At 33.3% G+C, this 21,135-nt stretch overlaps 1 protein-coding gene across 1 annotated transcript; it reads left to right on the forward strand.

Moving 5' to 3' along the window:
* The first annotated feature begins 9,400 nt into the window (after positions 1-9,400).
* Positions 9,401-13,504, forward strand: SULTR3;5 (sulfate transporter 3;5). Its single transcript, XM_022037312.2, has 12 exons — positions 9,401-9,777; positions 9,962-10,169; positions 10,584-10,755; positions 10,921-10,986; positions 11,148-11,261; positions 11,341-11,457; positions 11,606-11,732; positions 11,819-12,105; positions 12,275-12,465; positions 12,677-12,759; positions 12,855-12,931; positions 13,060-13,504. The coding sequence occupies exons 1-12, from the start codon at positions 9,477-9,479 to the stop codon at positions 13,276-13,278; spliced, it is 1,962 nt and encodes a 653-aa protein (XP_021893004.2). The 5' UTR covers positions 9,401-9,476; the 3' UTR covers positions 13,279-13,504.
* Positions 13,505-21,135: the final 7,631 nt, after the last annotated feature.

Here is a 21,135-nt window from a genome sequence, read left to right on the forward strand (position 1 = left end):
AAAGTGATTAATAGAGTTAGAGTTTACATTCCTTACACAATAATTTAGAATGTTTAATAGGATTACGGGAATGTCCCTTCTAAAAAATAAATAAAAAATAAAGAAATGAAACTAAAAGCGAATAACTAAACATCCTAGAACAACATTCACTAACACTTGAAGGAGTCTGGATAATGAACTACTCTCAAACATCTTGCTGATCGGGATCTAAATCTTAATCCTCTTGATCTGAAGTAGTTAATGAAATGGTGAGTTATATTACCCCAGTAAAAATATTACGCTAATTACATATACAAAAAACTGAAGATTAGTAAAAATCATAACAAAACTAATGGAGCACTTAATTTGAGTAAATTCATTTACTATAAAGAAAACTGTTTATTACGAACTTACCGTAAAGAGTTTTTCAAAACAACTTATAAAGACCCATATCTATATCACTCTTTACTTTGACACATAAGAGAAAAAAAAAATAATAGCTTTCTTTCCTCACCTGCTTACTGGTAGCCTAGGGGGTCCATAGGGGTATCTCCCTTATTCGTGAATCCAATAACCAATTTTAACAATTAATCGGTCATCCCCATACCCCATCCGGTAATGAGTGTCAAACATTCCATTGTCTCGATATCTCATCCGGTATGAGAGTGAATCATATCTCCCAAACTATCCCGATAAGGGACTTTCCAGCTCTGTCTGACTGAGATAATGTTCATAGTAGAGTTTCTTATGTACCGGACCTGTCTACCTTTTTCATAGGTCCCTAGTAAGTCTTTCACATACAAATTTTAATCAGTAAACAACCAACAACGCATGTTAATTGTAACAGCCCCGGAAAATATTAAAAAGAAATGAGTATTTAAATATATCGAATGCGGAAGCGAGATCAAAATTTCAGTTAACATCCCTTACACGAAAAACTAAAAACGTACTTAAAATATAAAAGGTTAAACTAACTAAGAAAGAAAACTCGAAAATAAACTATGCGTATGACTACAGAGTCTCTAGGCATCCCCTTCGTCGTCCTCCTGCGGAACGGGCTCGGGAACCATGTCTTCCTGATCTGAAATGGTTAATTAAGGAGTGAGCTACACTAGCCCAGTAAGAACATCACGATATCTCACCGTCACGGAGATAAAGGTGGGTAGAAAAACACAAAAAGACCAATGGAGCATAATTTACAACAAACTCGTTTATTAACATGAAAACCTTTACCATCCACTTACCTTGGTGGAATTTATGAAAACAATATGAGAAAAACAATAACATTATCATAATCATTGAATAATCTAAGCTGTAAAACATAACACTTATCACGCCTCTTGTAATTCAATCATTGTACAACATATCTTTTTTTCTCATTTACCAGCCTACTAGTATCCGTGGGGGTCCATAGGGGTTCCGCTACCCGTTAACCTTTAACATTCATAATCAGTTTCCAGGGCCGTCCCCATACCCCGTCCGGTATGGGCGCCAAAACCATGAACCTCAATACCCCGTCCGGTATGAGGGTGAAACGGGCCGTCCCCATACCCCGTCCGGTATGGGCGCCAAAACCATAAACCTCAATACCCCGTCCGGTATGAGGGTGAAACGGGCCGTCCCCATACCCCGTCCGGTATGGGCGCCAAAACCATAAGATCTCCATACCCCGTCCGGCATGTGAGACCACAATCCCGGTAGGGTTCCCTACGGACCTGGTCCGTCCACCATCTCCCAGGATATCTAGTCAGGCTGACCCCCATAATACAATTATCAGTCTACACAATCTTTCATTTTCCTTTTCCTCAATCAGCATCATCAATTCACATTTAAACAAACAAATCGTAATTCATACCAAACAGACAACATACAGTATCAGTTTTTCAGTCATTCAACCCATAATTAATAAAAACGTAGTACATGCACACAAATCTGTAAAATGAACACATCAAACCTCATTTTGCATTTAAAGCTGTAAACAGGCCAAATAACAGTAAATCATCAATCACACTAGACTCGGGCTCCATTAGCCACCTTAAGCAATTTCACACATTCGTTAATTCAAGAAATACCGTTTTATCATTTTGAACTTTAATACCGTGATAGGAAATAGGGTGAGGGGTCCTTACTTGTTTTCGAGATCCGAATACGATTCACAGTGCGCCTGCAGGCCGTCCCTAATTTTCCCTGAATTTTTTTCCCGGGAAACTGAAACACACTAAGAGTACCTGCACGTGTTCCAAAAAAAATCCAAATTAGGCCCAGGGCCTCTTTCGGCCCAAATCGCAACTCCGGCACGGCGGCTCCGCCGTGCTCCGGCGACGGCACCGCCGCTGGCGGCGGCGAGTCGCCTCGGGTTGGCTGTTTTCGGCCGTTTTCGGCCGAATTCGGCCACGCTCGCATTGGTTCTTGTCAGAAAACAACCCTAGGGCCCTCGGGGGGCCAAAAAATCACGGAAAAACGGAGCTTACCGGCGGCGGCGCTCTCGGGTGCAGCGACTCTCCGGAGAGGTTCGTGTTTTGGTGATTTGGCTTCGGTCAACCTGTAGAGAAAAGAATGGTGATCACGGTGATATAAAAATTTCATCGAACGGAGGCCGGGAAGGGCCTCGTCGGAGGCAAAAACCGAGAGGGGGCGCGGCGGCGCCGCTGGGCTTCGGCCGCGTATTCCGGCCGTTTGGCCGGGATTTCAGCTTCGATTTGGCCATAGGAGGAATCAGTGGGGAAAAACGAGTCGGGGGTATGAAATTTACCTCGATCGGCGGTCGGAAATTTCCCCGGTGCGGCGGCGAGTGGCGGCGGGTGGCGGCGGTCGGCCTCTGGTTCGTCTTCTCCGGCGAGCGGCTGGCGGCTAGGGTTTGTGGTCTGGTGTGGGGGTTCTATTTATAACCCCTTGCCTTTTGATCACAGCCGTTCATTTCGTTTTAATCTGGGCCGTTCGTTTTTGATTGAATCTGGGCCGTCCGTGCGTTTGAATCTGGGCCGTCCGATCGCGCGATTGATCTGGGCCGTCGGATCGCACCCACGCGGATCGCCAACGTGGCTCCTTTTGGAGTGACGCGATCTTGCCACGTGGCAGGCCCCGGTTGGCCGGGACTGCTGACGTGGCTGCTGACGTGGCCCCCCCCCCCCCCCTTTTTTTTTTTTTTTTTTTTTTTCTTTTCCTCCTCCTTTCCGGGTGCTACATTAATATCTTATATCACATTCACATATCAATTGAATTACATTCATGCTGATGGTACATAACTAAAATAATCAGATAAGTCGATAAAACTATTGAAGCTATAAATTAAAAACATGTACTATACAAAAATCAAGTAAGTAGGACAGTACAGAAAAATAAACAGAAAATCAAGATAATTGTCAACTAACCAGTTCCAGCTCTATTAGTGACCTGTAATTATTTTTAGGATTTTTCAAATTTTCACAAAACATGTAATTATATATCGTTACGTCTCAATTTACCATAATGGAGAATAGGGTGAGGGATCTTTACTCAGATCGGCATTTTGAGATGTCAAACTATCTACTACGTCTTCTAATGAGTACGAAGTTCCCTGAATTTTTCTTATAGAATTCAAAACACTCGTCACACATTTAAAAATACCTCAAAAATCTAAAATTAGTGTCCAAAACTCATTTCGACCAATTTTTAGGGTTTCGGCACGGCGGCGGTTCACCTCAGCCTAGTCAGTTTTTGGCTGGTTTTGGCTGTATTCTTGTAGAAAAATACGTTAGGGCCCCAGTTGGCTAGAATATTTCAAAAAAAAAAAACTGAACCTACCGACGGGAGAACCTCCGAGTACGGTGGCTCTGCCAGTCCTCCTTCGCGGTTGAGGTTCTTTCTTTGGTTGCCTGTACAAAAAATGACGGTGAGTACAATGATCGAAAAATCACGTGAAACAGAAATAGGCCTTCTTTTCGGCCGCCCTTCTTCTTCTTATCCGACGAGGGTTGACTGTAGCTAGGGTTAGAGTTTTTTAGGAAGTGAGGTTAAATACCCTCTCCGGATCGATCTCAATCGTCCATGCAGGAACCGTGGCCCATTCTCAGCCGTCAAATCGCTCTTATTTAGAAAATTAACTTAGACCGCATGATCGAATTAAATCTTACCGTTCGATCGTTCTTGAAGAGGAAACGGATATGGGTCGTCCGTTCGCATGGGAGGAGATCTAGGTCGTTGGATCTGTGGGCACACGAATCACTTGCGTGGCTTCCTGCGTGACTTCTCGGGTGAACATGTGTTTGCATGTCTACCACGTAGTGCACGGCGACCGGCCGCGTTGCTGACGTGGCGATCCACGTAGCCGAATTCTTGTTATTTTCATTTTTTTCTTCAGTTTTTCAGATTTCTTTTTAAGTACATCTTCTCTTATTTTTTCTTTGACCCTAATTTTTGAAAATATTTTCAAATACACTCGAAACATAAGTTTCTTAAAAATTTCAATTAAAAATTAAAACTAAAATTTTCTAATTTATCTTATTATTATAATTTAATTATCCCGAACTTAATTTTCAGACCTGGATATTGAATTACATATGTCTTGATTTGACCAAAAATTTGTGAGAAATTCTTGTAGTGATTCTGAGAGAAAAAAGATGGTTTGAAATTGTGGAATAAAATGAATTTAGATGGATTTTGAGGAAAAATAAGTGTAAGAAAATTTAGAGGGATAATACCTAAACTTAGGGGAATTTTGAGAGATAGAAGGAAGTTAGGGGGAACAATGAGAGATGAGATAAGAAATGAAATACTTTTGCATTTCATAGGTTTCAAATAAAAAGAGAAAAAAAAAATTTACATCCTTGATTGATTGTTTGACTTCATGTCATATGCTTAGAGTGTAAACTATTTTTCATACTTACTGAGCGCGTTGAAATTATCCATCCCATTAAATTATCATTTTTCTAGATCAAGATGATCCGATTGTGAATTATGAGAATCTCACATGTGAACCGAATCAAGAAGAAACTGTATGAGCACCCGTGACAAAAATTATATTTTACAACCAAACGAGTATCTATGTTGTTTTAACTCTATCATACGAATATCATGTATTGTAAACAATGTTATAATATGGTCAAATGATAGATGATGAATATTTTGAATTTATAAATATTTTGTTAATTGTATTTCTGCTGCATATATAGTATTTGACAATTGTAATTCCTTTAAGGAATAGCATGGGCGTCATACATATATAAATATTCTCTAAATATAGATTTATGATAGAGTAATTATAAAATGTTTTTAAAAATATATATGAACTGATAAATTTTAAAAATATATTATTAGTTTATTTCAATTTTTTAAAAAAAAAATTAAAAGTATACATAAAATCTACTAACTGATTTATGTTATTAAAATACTTAATAATTGTTCTTAATTTAACATCTTATCAATAGGTGCTGCCCGAGTAGCTTCATTTATGTACAAACCTTTTGGTCATTAGCAATAATGGGATTTGGTGAGGAAATCTTCTGCATCAACAATATCTACGTTCGATTTCAATAAATAGATATACAGTATATACAAAAATGGGTGCCACGTATATTTCCATATATATATATATATATATATATATGTGTATATGACCAACAAATATGAGGCGTTTAACTTTCAAGACTTCTGCAATACTATATATCACAGTCAATGAATTTGTCAAAGGCTTATATATTTTTTGAGGTAAAAAAGAGGCCGCGTCCGATTAGCTTTTGTGTATTTTGAATAGTTATATTTTTTCTTTATTTTTTGAGTTATTCGTGCTAAAATCATGATTTGTTTTTTTTTTTAAAAAAAAAATTTATTTTGCATATATTTATTGCATTAGTAATAACTGAAAATGTATAGCAGATATTTAATTTAATTTTTTTTTAACCTTCTCAAATAAAATATTTTTTTTTAATCATAATATGAGATTAAGGTTAAATTCTAAAATTGACTCTCACATATTTTTGGAGGAAATTACTATTAAGCTTATTGAATTAATGGGTTAATCCAATCACAAAGTTAATCTCATTAAATATTCATACGATATGAGATTTGACATATCGATTTTAGTATCTCATTCCTATTAATCATTTACAAGTTTTTAGCTAAAAAAACTACAAGTGGTGACAAAGAAAAGACATTATTTTATACTATAATAAACCAATAAATGGGTTTTATAATTAAATATTTGTATTTGGCTATTATGGGATTATCATCTCTTAAATAGCTTCTTCGTGCATAACAGCGTGTATGAAAAACGGACAAGTAAAAATTAAGCTATATATTACCTCTAATAAACAGGAATAATATATTATTACAAATTATCATCAACAGGCAACATTTCATAAATTTATTAATTACATTTACTGTTTTAAAGATACTAAGTGAATACTTTATCTAGTAGGTGTACGCCACAATTAACAAACCGTAGTGTAGTAACTGGATGTAAAAAAAATAAAAATAAAAAAAAATTATTTTTAGGATTTTATTTTTAAATCGGTTAAAGAATTTCGGAAAAGTATATTAAAACGTGTTACACAATGTAATAGATATTCATCTCTATACATATATATATATATATATATATTATGTATGTATATATTATAATATCCTTTAGAATAATTGCATTTTGCCCACCAAAATTTGTTGTAGTATGTAAAATCATCATCTTTTTAAATATTAAATAAAAATTCATTATTTTATAAACTATTAGACAGTACTTTGACTTTTATATTATTGATTTTATAAAAAAATTATTCTTTGATATTTTTAATATTAATAAAATATTTTATGAATTGTCTAAAAAAAAAAATACAAAACAAAATCTTTAATATATTAGCTACAGTAAGGAAGCTGCAATGTGTATAATAATCTATAAGTTATATATATGTTTTGTTAGTTTTGAGGAGTAGACTAATTTTCATGTAATATTTTAACCGTGTCTACTTTTCAATTCACACATTATTAACATTTTAACATATTAAGTTCGACCAAACAAAATTTAATCAAAAAATTTTATTTACTTCATTCTAGTATCATACTTTAGAAATATTTAATTAGCATTACCCATTAATATACCAACAAAAATTAAATAACTAACTATTACTTTTGACATCTATATAGATGGGTGAGTTGATGTGGGAAATATTTACATTATATGGAACATAATCATTTCCCAAAACACCATTTGTACACTAACACACTTATACAAACTCAACTATATAACTATAATTTATGCAAATAATGCATCATTATCATGCACTCCCACTTTATTCAATTTCATTAAAACGATGAACTAGTGATTTCTAATCAATAATTACTAACGCCTAATATAAATAATAAATTTATATTAACTCAAGATTGTTTAGATCCTAATCGTAATATATTAAATATGTCAATAGGCAATTGATACTTAATTTTCCGACATTTTGAACTCTAATGATAAATTAAAAAAAGCTCATTAGAATATTTTGATTAAGAATTTTAATATTTTTATTAAATATTAAATAATTAAAATTTAGAAAGTAAATAAGAATATATTTAAAACAAATCGATTTCGTAATGATTTGAACTCAAATTACTCTAAAACCGGTAGTTATGGTTTATGATTGATTTATCTATAAAGGTATTAACGAGAAGCATTAATATTTTAACTATTAAATTAATTCGGTCCAAATTTCTAGTTACATAAACTAGAAATGTGAATGAAAATAACACAGTTTTCTAATTCTTATTGTGTACAAGCAGACATAACATAGAATTAATTTAATGATTAATTGTTACATATGAAATGATTAAGATCTAAAATTAGTTACTTTAAATTAAACTCAATCAGAGAAATGGATGTGGTGGCAGTGCATGCGCAGAGAGATGTGCATTATGAAAGTTCGCATTTGAGGGAGGTGTGTGTGTGGTGATCTGGGTTGGGTTTTTACTCTGATGTTCTGGAAGCAAAAATCAATACGTTAATCAATTAATTAACTAAGTTAATTATATCCTAATGTGGGTATAAATTTATTTAATTAATGGATATTGTGTTATTTTCCAACTTTTTTCAAGAAAAGAAAAGAAAAGCCAATTGATTCTTCTCGTTGATTTGTTCTTAATCAATATATGTTCGATTATTGAGAAATTGCAGCTTGTAATTCAAGTTTTAGATTATTCGGATTGTGTTGGGCTAAATATTTTGCTTTGCCGGCCTGAGTTCTGGCCCTATGAGCTCTTCTTTCCGTACGTTATACATTTTAACCGTAATAATGGAATGATTATTGAAATCTAAAATGTCATTTTTCATTATTATTTTCTCCTTCAGTTGTGTGATATAATTTATATATAAATTCAAAATAAAATGTGTGTTATCATTAAAAATTATAACATTATTAATTGTACTTTTATCAATATTGAGATATATAAACTTTTATCTAAAAATATGGATATGAATTTGGTATTGATGTTAGGCTAATTAATATAATTTACTTACATGTATATATATATATATATATATATATTTTTGCCGTATTTGTTTGGAAAGATTTTATAAAATTTAAATAAGAATTTTAAAGCAAATTTAAAAAAAAAAAAAAAAAAAAAAAAAAAAAAAAAGTAGGTGATTAATTTGTTCCGAAACATACAGAGTCAAACTTTAAATTCAAAAAAGAAAAAGAAGGAGAGGAAGAACAGGAAATTAGTTATTTTAATTAGGCACGTGTTATATAGACAAATGATATGAATGTGTAATAATCATATATATTTTATTTTAATTCTATGGGTGCGGAATAAAGGGATCAAAAAGATTAATTTCCAAGTATATATATTTCATTTCTCCGTCGTATTTAAAATTTACCACTTCCGGGTTAATGATGACAACCATTTCTAATTCTAAAACACTTAGGCATAATATAAATGCTTAATTTTTATTTTTATTAATTATTTTCTAATTAAGTGCTTAATTATGTTATCATTTCCACAACAGATTTTAAATTAAATGCATGTTTTAATTGAGATTACTATTTCCTCATTATTTGTGTTACTTTACAACATATTATTAGCATAGTAATTACCATGATCATGGGGTATCTGACTCGCTCTTTGGTGGATCCATATTTGTAGATGTTCAATAAAATTATTAAAATCTTAATTATAAATAATAAAACAAGTGTTTACAGTCACTGGCATCAGTTATATTATTTTACTGAAACTGGTTGGAGCTGTAAAAGTAGTTAGTTGCTTGGTCTTATTTGACTGAAAACTAGGGCAAGAAAGAGAGAGAGAGATAAACTAACTAATTTGACAATTACTCAAAATCCTAACAGATTCACTCACGTTAATGTTTTCCTAATTAACTTGTCTTTTTTGTAATTTCATCTTCCACTACCTGCTTCCTGCTCTCTACATAAATGCCTACTTAGCTGCTTCCACCTCTCCTATATATTGCTCTTTCTCAAACACTCACCCTCACATCGTCTTCCTCTTTCTCCATCACAAGCTAACGTGTATACTCACCAATTATGGCATCTGCCAATCGTGTCAACTTTGCCCCCCCAAGAGGATTTATATCCACCTTCAAATCTGACTGCAGAGAGACTTTCTTCCCCGACGATCCTTTTAAGCAATTCTCTGATGACAAGCCTCTCCGACGAGCCAGAAAGGCTCTCCAATACTTTGTTCCTATCTTCGGATGGCTCCCGTCCTATAATTTCCGTTTGTTTAGATACGATTTGCTCGCCGGAATGACCATCACCAGCCTCGCCATCCCTCAGGGCATTAGCTATGCCAAACTCGGCAGCATTCCTCCCATTATCGGCCTCTGTATGACTCCTCTTTCGAATTAATGTCTTCTTACCTATTAATTAATTGTTTAACTAGAATATTAACCATTGTATTGCCTGCCTAATTTTATGGACGGTTGGAGATTTTAAATTAATTAATTATTTTGCATATCTAAGACACACCAATGGCGTGTTTCAAATCTGTTGTGTTTAATTTTGGGCAGATTCCAGCTTTTTACCACCCATAGTGTACGCCATTTTCGGGAGCTCCAAATATCTAGCCGTGGGGACGCTGGCGGCTTGCACCTTGCTCATAGCAGAAACACTTGGAGAAAAAGCGTCTCCCACAGAACAACCCACGTTGTATCTTCACCTGGTTTTCACCACTGCCTTCGTCACCGGCGTTATCCAAGCTGCCTTAGGTTTTCTAAGGTGCAGTCTCCCGCTACCCTGCATTTTTTTTTCCTATGCATACATATATATGTGTGTGTTTTTATTTAATTCCGGATATGTGTATATATATGATTGTCTTATAAAAATTGTGAATCTAGAATGAAGAAGATTTAGTATTAGTGTGTTATAGCAGTGATCTTCTTTACTATCGGATCTTATTTTTATCCTTTTATTTAAATTAATTACCGGCTATTTTTATTTTATTTATAATGCGAACAACTCTAAAAATTTGAAACATAGGCGAAAGATGAAAATGTAGAGCAAATATCATCATTACATGAATTAATAATATTTACTGATTTTCTTCCTTATTGTTGCTATTATCCCATTTATCAATCTGTTTTGTATGCATGTATTAATTACATATGGATGTTTATGGTGTAATTTATGCAGACTGGGGATTCTGGTGGACTTCTTGTCTCATTCTACGATTACTGGTTTCATGGGAGGCACAGCCGTGATCATAAGCCTGCAACAGATGAAGGGAATGCTCGGGTTGGTAAAATTTACCAATAAAACCGACGTCATATCAGTTTTGCATAGCATCTTCGAGAATAGAGCCGAGGTTTGTCAACTTTAGTCTTCTTTTTCCAAATTCCGTCTTAAAAAGAAAATCATCCCGGTCAGAAAGAATAAATCAGTGGTTGGTGTATCAAACAACATGTATTAAATGTATTTATCCACTTGTGATATAAAAAAGTTGAAGCTAATTCCGTAATTATCATTACAGTGGAGGTGGCAAAGCGCAGTTGTTGGTGTATGCTTCCTCATTTTCCTTCAAGTGACGAGATGTGTGGTGAGTGGGTTATCTACATCACTTTTTTTTTTTTTTTTTTTTTTTTAATTTTAAAAAGTATTTATAAAATTAAATTAATATAATTAGTTAATCTAAACTATTTTAATATTAGAAATTAAATAGATAATATTTACATTTATACTGATATTAAATTATGGCAGAGTAAAAGAAATCCAAAGTTGTTTTGGGTATCGGCCGTGGCTCCAATGATTTCTGTTGCAGCCGGTTGTTTGTTTGCCTACTTAGCCGATATTGAGAAACACGGAATCCAAATTGTAAGCCATTATTACTTTTTTCGATTCAATAATTTGAAAACATTGTTAAAAAATTTTAAAAATCTGTAATTTACTTCAGGTTGGTGAATTGAAGAAAGGATTGAATCCGATATCAATTCAATTTTTGAACTTTAACCCCGAGTTTCTCCCTGCCGTATTGAAAGCTGGCACCGTCACTGGCCTTGTGGCTCTGGCAGTAAGACTTCTCCTCCCTATTTCTTTCTTCTTCTTTTTTTTTTTTTTTTTTTTGTTTTTTCTGTATCTATAATGCTGCCTTAATTCATATTTTAATTATTAAATAATTGATAAATGTCATTTAATTTGAAAACTAATAATGCTTGCAGGAAGGTATAGCAGTTGGAAGGAGCTTTGCTGTAATGAGAAACGAGCAAACTGATGGGAATAAAGAGATGATAGCTTTGGGTCTGATGAACATCTTTGGATCTTTCGCTTCCTGCTACTTGACATCCGGTAGATTGTGATATATGATTTTAACTATTACTTAAAGATATGTGATTTTCTTTAATTTATAAAAATTTTTGAAATGGTTTTGGCAGGGCCATTTTCCAAAACTGCGGTGAACTTCAACGCAGGGGCTAGAACAGCAATGTCGAATATAGTAATGGCGATTTCCATGATGCTGGTGCTTTTGTTCTTGGCTCCTCTCTTTAGTTACACTCCTATCGTGGCTCTCTCCGCCATTATTATGTCCGCAATGTTAGGTCTCATCAAATATGAAAAGTTTTATCACTTATTCGTAGTAGACAAATTTGATTTCTGTATTGCTATGACTGCCTTCTTGGGTGTCGCCTTCTTGAGCATGGATGTCGGCATCAGCCTCTCTGTAAGTACAAACTCACATCACAAACACTATTAATCCAATTTCTATCCTTTAATTCCGGCAAACATTTTGTACGAATTTAATTTGTTTACTTGAGGCTTTTTTTTTTTTTTTTTCCAACTTTTATGTAACGTTATATATCAATTAATAATTAAATTAATTTTCTTCTCAGGTTTTACTGGCGATAATCAGGGGACTTCTGTATGTTGCAAGGCCAGCACCTTGCAAGCTTGGGAGACTACCAAATTCAAATTTATATCGCGACACAGAGCAATATCCAGGAGTTGCAACTGTGCCAGGAATCCTAATTCTGCAACTTGGATCTCCTGTTTACTATGCAAATGTATCTTACATTAAAGAAAGGTAATATATTATGTATTATTTATACTAATTTAACTCATAATTTGATTTTATTTCATTTTTTTTGTTTATTAATTCAATTGTTTAATATAATCAGAGGTGTTATTACCATTTTGAAGATGTTTAACTTTTTTTTTTTTTTTTTTGTAAAAGTCAGATGTTTGTTGTAGCTTCTGATTCTAAAGTTATTTTTTTTATACTGCTTCTTGAGTAGGGTAATGAGGTGGATTCGAGAAGAACAGTCTATTTCAAATGCCGAAGACGATGTTATCGAGCACCTTCTAATAGATTTGACAGGTAGGATACATATATATACGTATAACACTATGATTCATAATACACATTTATATATACATTATATTCATGTCAATTACTTACAATTGTGTGTGTAGGAGTTTCATCTATTGACTTGCCTGGCATTGACATATTGATGGAAATACGTAGAGCTATGCAGAGAAATGGAATCAAGGTGAGTGAATATTGATTGTTCCTTACAATTGTTATATATTTTTTGCGATTTTTGTGATATACATATTAATTATTAAAAAATAATATAATTTTAACACTGAAACCTCAATCTTTGTGTTGTTGCAACAGACTTTACTGATAAATCCCAGATTAGAAGTGCTAGAGAAGTTCACATTATCACATTTTGTCGACACGGTTGGAAAAGAATCGATCTTTTTGTGCATTGAAGATGCGGTGGAGGCATGCCGATTTTCTCTAAATAGTTCTAAAGAAAAGCAATTAGCAACAATAGACGACAGTACGAATGATGACGATAATACTGCATCAACTGAAGTTCAGAAAGATTAGATTAGATTAGATTAATTTTAGTCCATTTATGTATATATTTTTTTAATCTAATTGTCAGGGTATTTAGCACAAATTGCAATTGATGCCTTTTAAGAATAAAAGATGAATTAGCATCAATTGTAATTCAGGTTAGAACTTTTGTTTCCTTGATTTAATTACTACTTTCCTTGTTATTGTTATCAGAAATAAAATTCTATGGTGTTCACACCAAGAGTAAGCTTCTCCACTTTGACTGTCCTCATCAATATTACTACTACGTAGTAATAATAATAATAATAATAATAAGGTTTGCAAAAACTTAAAAACAATGGATGGCTAAGAATCCTAAATTCCATCACTTCCTTTTAAATTGTTCAAATTAATTATAATTTTATTTTCCTATTAAGTTCAAAAAATTTTAGTTTTATTTGAATAATGAATTCTCTTTTAACTTAAGATAATAATTAATTATTTTAACTTAAGATATTAAATTAGTTGATATGGTTGTTGACTTTAGTTGGTCAAATGAAAATTTAATTTTTTTAAGAATGTTTGCTGTATAAAATTTTGGATTTGTCCCACATGTGCTTTAGTTTGGAAGTACTTTTCATTGTATTAATATTTGTGTATATATACACATGGTTGATAAATATACAAAAAAATTTCAAAAAAAAAATATTTTTTAATCTTCTTTTTTTTTTTTCTTTTCATTTTGTTGATTCTTTCCCTTCCTCATTGAAACCAAAGGATTAAATCTAGTCCAAGCTAAAAATTGCAGTTTATTATATATATATTTTTTTTATTAATTTTATTCTAATAAGTTATGTGCTAATTATATTTTGGTTTTCATCATCTTTTGATAGTATATTTAGAAAAGTTAACTGAAAGATGTTTTATTATTTTATTTTAATTTATAATATTAATTTATATTAGTACCAAGTTAAGTATATTTGAAAAATAGTTTGATCAAATCCAATATCTCCTTCCTTTAGTCTAGTCTTCAGTAAAAGTTTAAAATTTTGATCTTTATTACAGTTTAATATGGCTTGAACCAAATAAACATCTATAGTTATAGTAGAAAAGATAGTCCTATGGAAAAAATAAAATTAAAAATTAAAAAAAAAACAAACAAAACTCTTAAAAATTTTAAAATAAAAATTTCTCAAATTGTTTGGGACAATTTACTTTTTCAGTCTTCCTAATGTTTACTTCTCCACATTCTCTTCTTTTCTTCTACACAAACAGCATCTTTACTTCATCAATGAAAATAGATGCTAAAAAGCTCATCTTGCAATTTGGAAAACTAAAAAAAAAAAAAAAAACCTAAAAAGTTTTCTGACATGAGGGAGATGTGAAATTGAGAGAGGAGAACAGAGAGATTTGCAATGGATGCAATAAAATAGAGGGGATACTTGGAGGGATTCTTGAGCAAAAGACTAATGTTTTGCAAGTAAATTGTTTCGTTTGCTTTTTTTGGTTGCATATTGTGAGTGTGTTTGAGAATGAGTTTCTAAAATTGTTGATTTTTTTAATAATAAACATTGATTTTTTTCGAATGAATATATATAATAGACAAGTTAAATTAACAATAAAAGTAAAGATATTATTCAATATTAAAGTTTAGACAAGAATGTAGTAATAACAAATTAAAATTTTAACCTTAATACTCTATATATTGAGGGATAAAAATAATTTTAAAAACATATAAATAGGTAAGTGAACATGAAAGAAAATGAAGTTTACCATTCAAGTTATCTAGAAATCAACATTTTGTATAAAAAATAATAAATAAAGTTGAAGGAAAATACTGTATTATGCAGGTGATCCTCGATGAGAGCGAAAGACGCGGAAGCGAGTGAACGGAGAGAGAAACTTGGCGAAGGCAGAAGGAGTGGAGGCGAGCGAACGGGGAGAGAAGCTCGTTGAGGGCAGAAGGTGTGAAGGCGAGTGAACGGAGAGAGAAGTTCTTTGCGGGAGTGGGTGTGTGATATACATATGTATTCACTTGCAAACAACCATAAACAAAATGCAAGAAAAGAAAGCACACTATAAGCTTTTGGTGTCTGTTGGCAGTAGCAAATAGGAGAAAAAATTAAGATTTCTCGTAGAAGGAGACGGGTTTAAATACGCGTTTTGTCCCCATGCTTATATGAGTTCGAACGCACCGAATCACTCTTTAGTGAACCAGTGCTTCTTGGTCTTTTGTTACGTGGGTCGGGTCAGCCTGTTTTATATAGACTCGATAACATCCCCCCTCAAGGTGGAGAGTAGACGTTTTCTGCTCCCATCTTGATCATATGCTCCTTGAAAAGCCAACTAGATAGAGCTTTAGTGAAAATATCTGCTAGTTGTTGTTTGTTGTTCACATGCTTTGTAACTATACTTCTTTCTTGTACCTTATCCCTAACTAAATAATAATCTATCTCAATGTATTTGGTTCTTTCATGAAACACAGAATTAACAGCTATGTGTATGGCTGCCCTATTATCACAATATAAGTCTGTTGCCCCTAAATTACACACCTTAAGGTCATCAAGCAAGTATCTTATCAAGTTAACTCATAACACACACTGGCCATGGCTCTATATTTCGCCTCTGCTGAAGATTTAGAAACTATTTATTGTTTCTTATATTTCCAAGATATCAATGAATTACTTAGAAGAACACAATATCCTGTAACAGATTTTCTTATATCTGGGCATCCCACCCAGTTACTGTCAATATAAGCATTTAGTTTTAGCTCATATATATTTGAGTAAAATAAACTTTGGCCTAGTGTGCCCTTAACATACCTTAGGACTTTGTATGCAGCCTTCAAGTGACAATCTCTAGGACTCTCCATAAACTGGCTTAAAACTTAAATAGAGTAAGCCATATTAGGTCTTGTTAATGTGAGGTACATTAACCTTCCAATCAACCTTTTATACATCGTTGGATCTAGTATTGACTCTCCTTTATCCTTCAAAAGTTTAATACTCTGGTCTAAGGGGAGCGACGAAGTTTTGTTTCCTAACCCTTTACATCCTTCAAAAGGTCTATGACATATTTCCTTTGGCTTATATGAACCCCTCTCTTTGACCTAACAACTTCAACCCCAAGGAAATACTTTAAGTTTCCTAAATCCGTAATTTTAAATTCATTATCCAATATTATCTTTAGTTTTTTAATAACATATTCATTATTACCTGCCACAATAATGTCGTCAACATATACAAGTAGTATAGTAAAGCTTTTGCCATTGGTCCCCACGAACAAACTGTAGTCGGCCTTGGATTGCTTGAATCCTTATTGAGTAATAAATTTAGAGAATTTGGCATACCACTGTCTGGATACTTGCTTAAGCCCATACAAGCTCTTTTGAAGTCTACATATTTTTCTTTCTTTCCTTTTAGGATGTCCAGGATGAAGCTCCATGTACACTTCTTCATTTAAATCTCATTGTAAAGAAACATTGTTGACATTTAACTATTGAAGGTGTCATCCTCTAATTGCAGCTAGAGCCAACAATACTCTTACAGAGTCGATTTTGGCCATAGGTGAGAATGTCTAGTGATAGTCTAGACATTCTCTTTGAGTGAAGCCCTTAGCAACAAGTCTAGCTTTGTGTCTTTCAATGGTTCCATCTGCTTTGAATTTCACCTTGTAGACCCACTTATATCTTATTGCTCTTTTCCCAGCCGGTAAGTCAACTACTTTCCAAGTCTTGTTTTCTTCAAGAGCTTGGAGTTTGTTTTCCATAGTATTTCTCCAGTTTGGGTCCTTGCTGGCCTCCTCATATGAACTTAGTTCATTATGGGATGCTACAGCAAGTATGTACTTCTTATGTCCCCCCATAAGTCTACTGTATACAACTGTGCTTGATAGGGGAACAACACCACCATTGCAGACTTGTGGTTCAGACAGCTCTATGCAATCGTTGTTCCCCTGAATCTAATCACATATATAGTCTCTTATGTATTCTAGTGGCTTCTTTGTCCTCGTTGATTTTCTCCTTGAAATCTCTTCATCTTTCATATGGTCTTCTTTTCTTTCTCCTTCCCCATCAATCATTTTTTGATTGTTGGATATCTCTTCTATCTGTGTGAGGTCTCTAACCTCCATATCTGGGCTATCTTGATCCATCACTTGGTCCCTGATGCTATCTTGTACAAAGGTGTTTGATTCTAGTTCGTCTATCAATATATTTCTATGCTCATGTATAGTTTGCATATCCTTTATACACTTCCTTTCCTTATGAGGAAATACTTTTTCATAAAATATTACATTTCTATAAATAATAATCTCATCGATCTCTTCATCTAACAATTTGTATCCCTTTATACTAAAAAAAAATCCTATGAACACACATCTTCTTGCTCTTGCATCAAATTTTTGTCTTTCACTCAATAAAGTAGACACAAAGGCTAAGAACCCAAATACTTCCAGGTGACTATAATTTGGTTTCTTTCCATGTAGAACCTTAAAAGGTGTCTTCCCACTTAACACGGAGGAGGGTGTTCTGTTAATTAAATAAGCAGTAGTAAGAACAAAATCGCTCCAATATTTAGTGTCCATTCCACTTTGGAATTTTAATGCCCTTGCAGTGTTAAGTATTTATTGATGTTTTCTCTCTACTCTCCCATTCTGTTGTGGAGTTTCCACACAACTCTTTTGATGTATGATTCCCTTCTCATCATACAATCTCTTCATTTAGAATTCTCTTCCGTTATCAATTCTAATTATTCTTACTTTTTTGTCAAATTGGGTCTCAACAAATGTGCAAAAATGTTGCAAATGTGAACCTATTTTAACCTTACCTTGCATCATATTTACCCAAGTACATATAGTAAAATCATCAATAATTTTTAAAAAATATTTAAAACTATCATAAGAAATTTTATTACAAGGTCCCCAAATAGCACAATGTATTAAATTAAAACATTATTTTTTTTTTATTACTACTATCAAAAAATGAAGATTTATGCATCTTGCTAATGGGCATACACAACATAACTTAGAGCCTTTGTTTAGTAACATATCAAAATCAAAACTATATTTGAATGAAGGGTGTCCAAGCCTGTAGTGCCATAAATCAAAGTCTCTCTCCTCTTTGCTGAAGCTTTGTAGTGTCATTTCTACAAAGATTTGTTGACTTGCATTTTCTAAATCCTTGGGTTGTCTAAGCTGATATAGTCCATCTTTAATCTCGTTCATCTAAAGTGTCTTTCAGGTCAAAAGGTCCTGAATGATACAATGTTGTTGTAAAAAAATTAGACAACACCTAATATCCTGTGTTAACCTTCTTACAGATAATAAATTAAATCTAAATGAGGGCACACATAGCATATTGTTTAACACAAGTTTATCACTAATCTTACTACTCCTACATGAAACACATCTACACTTTCTCCATTTGATAATACAACTTTATATTTAACATTCGATGTTATCTCAATATATAATTGCGGTGTGTGTACTATGTGATCTGAGGCCCCAGTATCAATTATCCAAGTTGTGTCTGTTGATATTTCTATTTATTGTCCATACACTGAAATAAGAAAATGTATAAGAGAATACAGTGAGTTTCTAATCTTGAGTTTGTTCTGAAGTTGCTTGTACCATATTGACAGTAGCTTAACTTCGTTAAATGAAGGCCATAAGTTAATGGAGTTGATCCTTTGTCAATAGATTGTGTTCTTCTCCCTTGAGTTCAGTTTGTGCATAAATAGAGAATACCTTATTGATAGTGGGTTGTCTTATCTTGTTTTGGGTCCTTTGTCCTTTTACTTAGTTCTTATCTCTATAGCATACCTCACATGTATGTTTTGGCAAATTGCAATTGGTGCATACAAGTCTATTTGGATTGGCCTTAAAGCATCTTTTTAAAGAGTGTATAATCTTCTTATAATAGGTACAATAATACTTCTCCTTATTTGGGCTGGTAGTCCTCTGTGGCTTGTTGGCCTCTTTTATACTGAAGGTCATAGCATGGTTAATGGCAGACTTCAAAAAAATTTCTCTCATTTTCTCCTCTTGTTAGATGATAGAAAATGCCTCGTTCAGACTAGGGAGAGGCTTCCTTGCCAAGATTTAGTATGTTAATTTATCATATGACTCATTAAGTCACATTAAAAACCTCATTGTGTGATCCCTCTCCTGGTACCCAATAATCGGATTAAGTCCCCTCATGAGCATATGGGAATGGTTTCATAATTTACGAGTTCATCAATAAAAAATTTGAATTTTGAAAAATAAGCCCATACTGGCTCTTGGTTTTGCATGAGAACAAATATCGATAGCTTAATTTGATACACTCTAGTTGCATTTTGTTCAGAATGTCTTTGTTCTAGTTTATGTCATAGCTGATGTGTTGTTTGAACATAAAATGTGTCGATCTTAATATCAAGTGCTAGCGCATTTTGTATCCAAATAATCACCATATCATTGCACTGTTTTTAGTGCATTCTCAATGGGTTTGGATCCGTGGGTTGTGTTAAGGTTCCATCTATAAACCCTATCATGTTTTGTATACTCAATGCCCACTCCATAGAAATTGTCCATATGTAATAGTTGTTGTCATTAAGTAGTTCTAGGATAAGAACCGTCATAAAATTCAGTGATTTATCAAGATAATATGAGTTGTTGACATTTTAGGGGTCCAGGTTTGCTATAGCCAAATCCCTAAAGTTTGGGTTCAAGTTTACAGTGGTTTGGTAAGAATTTTGACTCTCCATTCCTAATATACTCTGATACCATGAAAGAAAATAAATTTTACTATTCAAGCTATCTAGAAATCAACGTTTTGTATAAAAAATAACAAGTAAAGTTGAAGAAAAATATTGGATTGTGCAGGTGATCCTTGGTGAGGGCAGAAGGCACAGAAGCGAGTGAATTGAAAGAAAAACTCGGCAAAGGCGAAAGGTACAGAGGCGAGCGAATGGGGAGAGAAGCTTGGTGGAGGCGGAAGGCGTGGAGGCGAGTGAATGGAGAGAGAAGTTCTTCGCTAGAGTGGTTGTGCGATGTGCATATGTATTCACCTACAAACAACCAGAAACAAAATGCAAGAAAATAAAGCAAACTGGAAGCTTTCGGTGTCCATCGGTGGTAGCAGAGAAGAGAAAAAATTAGGGTTTTTCAAGGAAGAATATGGGTTTAAAAACCCGTTCTGTCCCTGAGCTTACATGAGCTCGAACGCACTGAATCACTATTTAATGAACCGGTGTGTTTTGGTCTTTTGTCACGTGGGTCGGGTTAGTCTGCTTTATACAGGCTCGTTAATAGAACAAGCGAAAGAAAAGCGTAGACTTTGTTCATCTTAGTTCTATTCCCATTTTGAGAATTGCATAAATGACATCAATGCAAAATAATTGTAAGGAAAGCTGAGTAAAAGGTGATAACTTTTGATAAGTCGAAAATTTAGTAAAAGGATATCTGACTATATAAATAGTATAATCTTGTAGTTATGTAGGAGGATGATGATCCCAAAGAGGATTACACCAAGGGACTACCGATTAGTCTTATGTATTAGATGATTCATGTTCATTTAAATTAATAAGAACTGTTATATATTAGATTATTTATGTTCATGTAAATTGATAAGAGCTATTTGAGATACATCATCGTCTATTTTTAAGGAATTATCACTAGTATATATATTTAATAGAGAATTGTCATTTGAATCTTTAGTAGGTGTATCATGCTCTGTAAAGCAAATTAACTAGTTATTATTGGGAAGCTTCAACACTTGGTAAAGGAAATAATTCAATTAACATCTCCTCCTGAGTAGAGGTCGTAAAATATGGACTTATTTTAATAAATTGAACATCTATACTAACATAGAGTGTTCTATTGACAGCATTGTAACACGTGTACCCCTTCTTTATTTATGAATACCATAGA

The sequence above is a fragment of the Carica papaya genome, chromosome 7, assembly GCF_054855325.1.
Source record: "Carica papaya isolate Zhongbai chromosome 7, ASM5485532v1, whole genome shotgun sequence".
NCBI lineage: Eukaryota > Viridiplantae > Streptophyta > Magnoliopsida > Brassicales > Caricaceae > Carica > Carica papaya.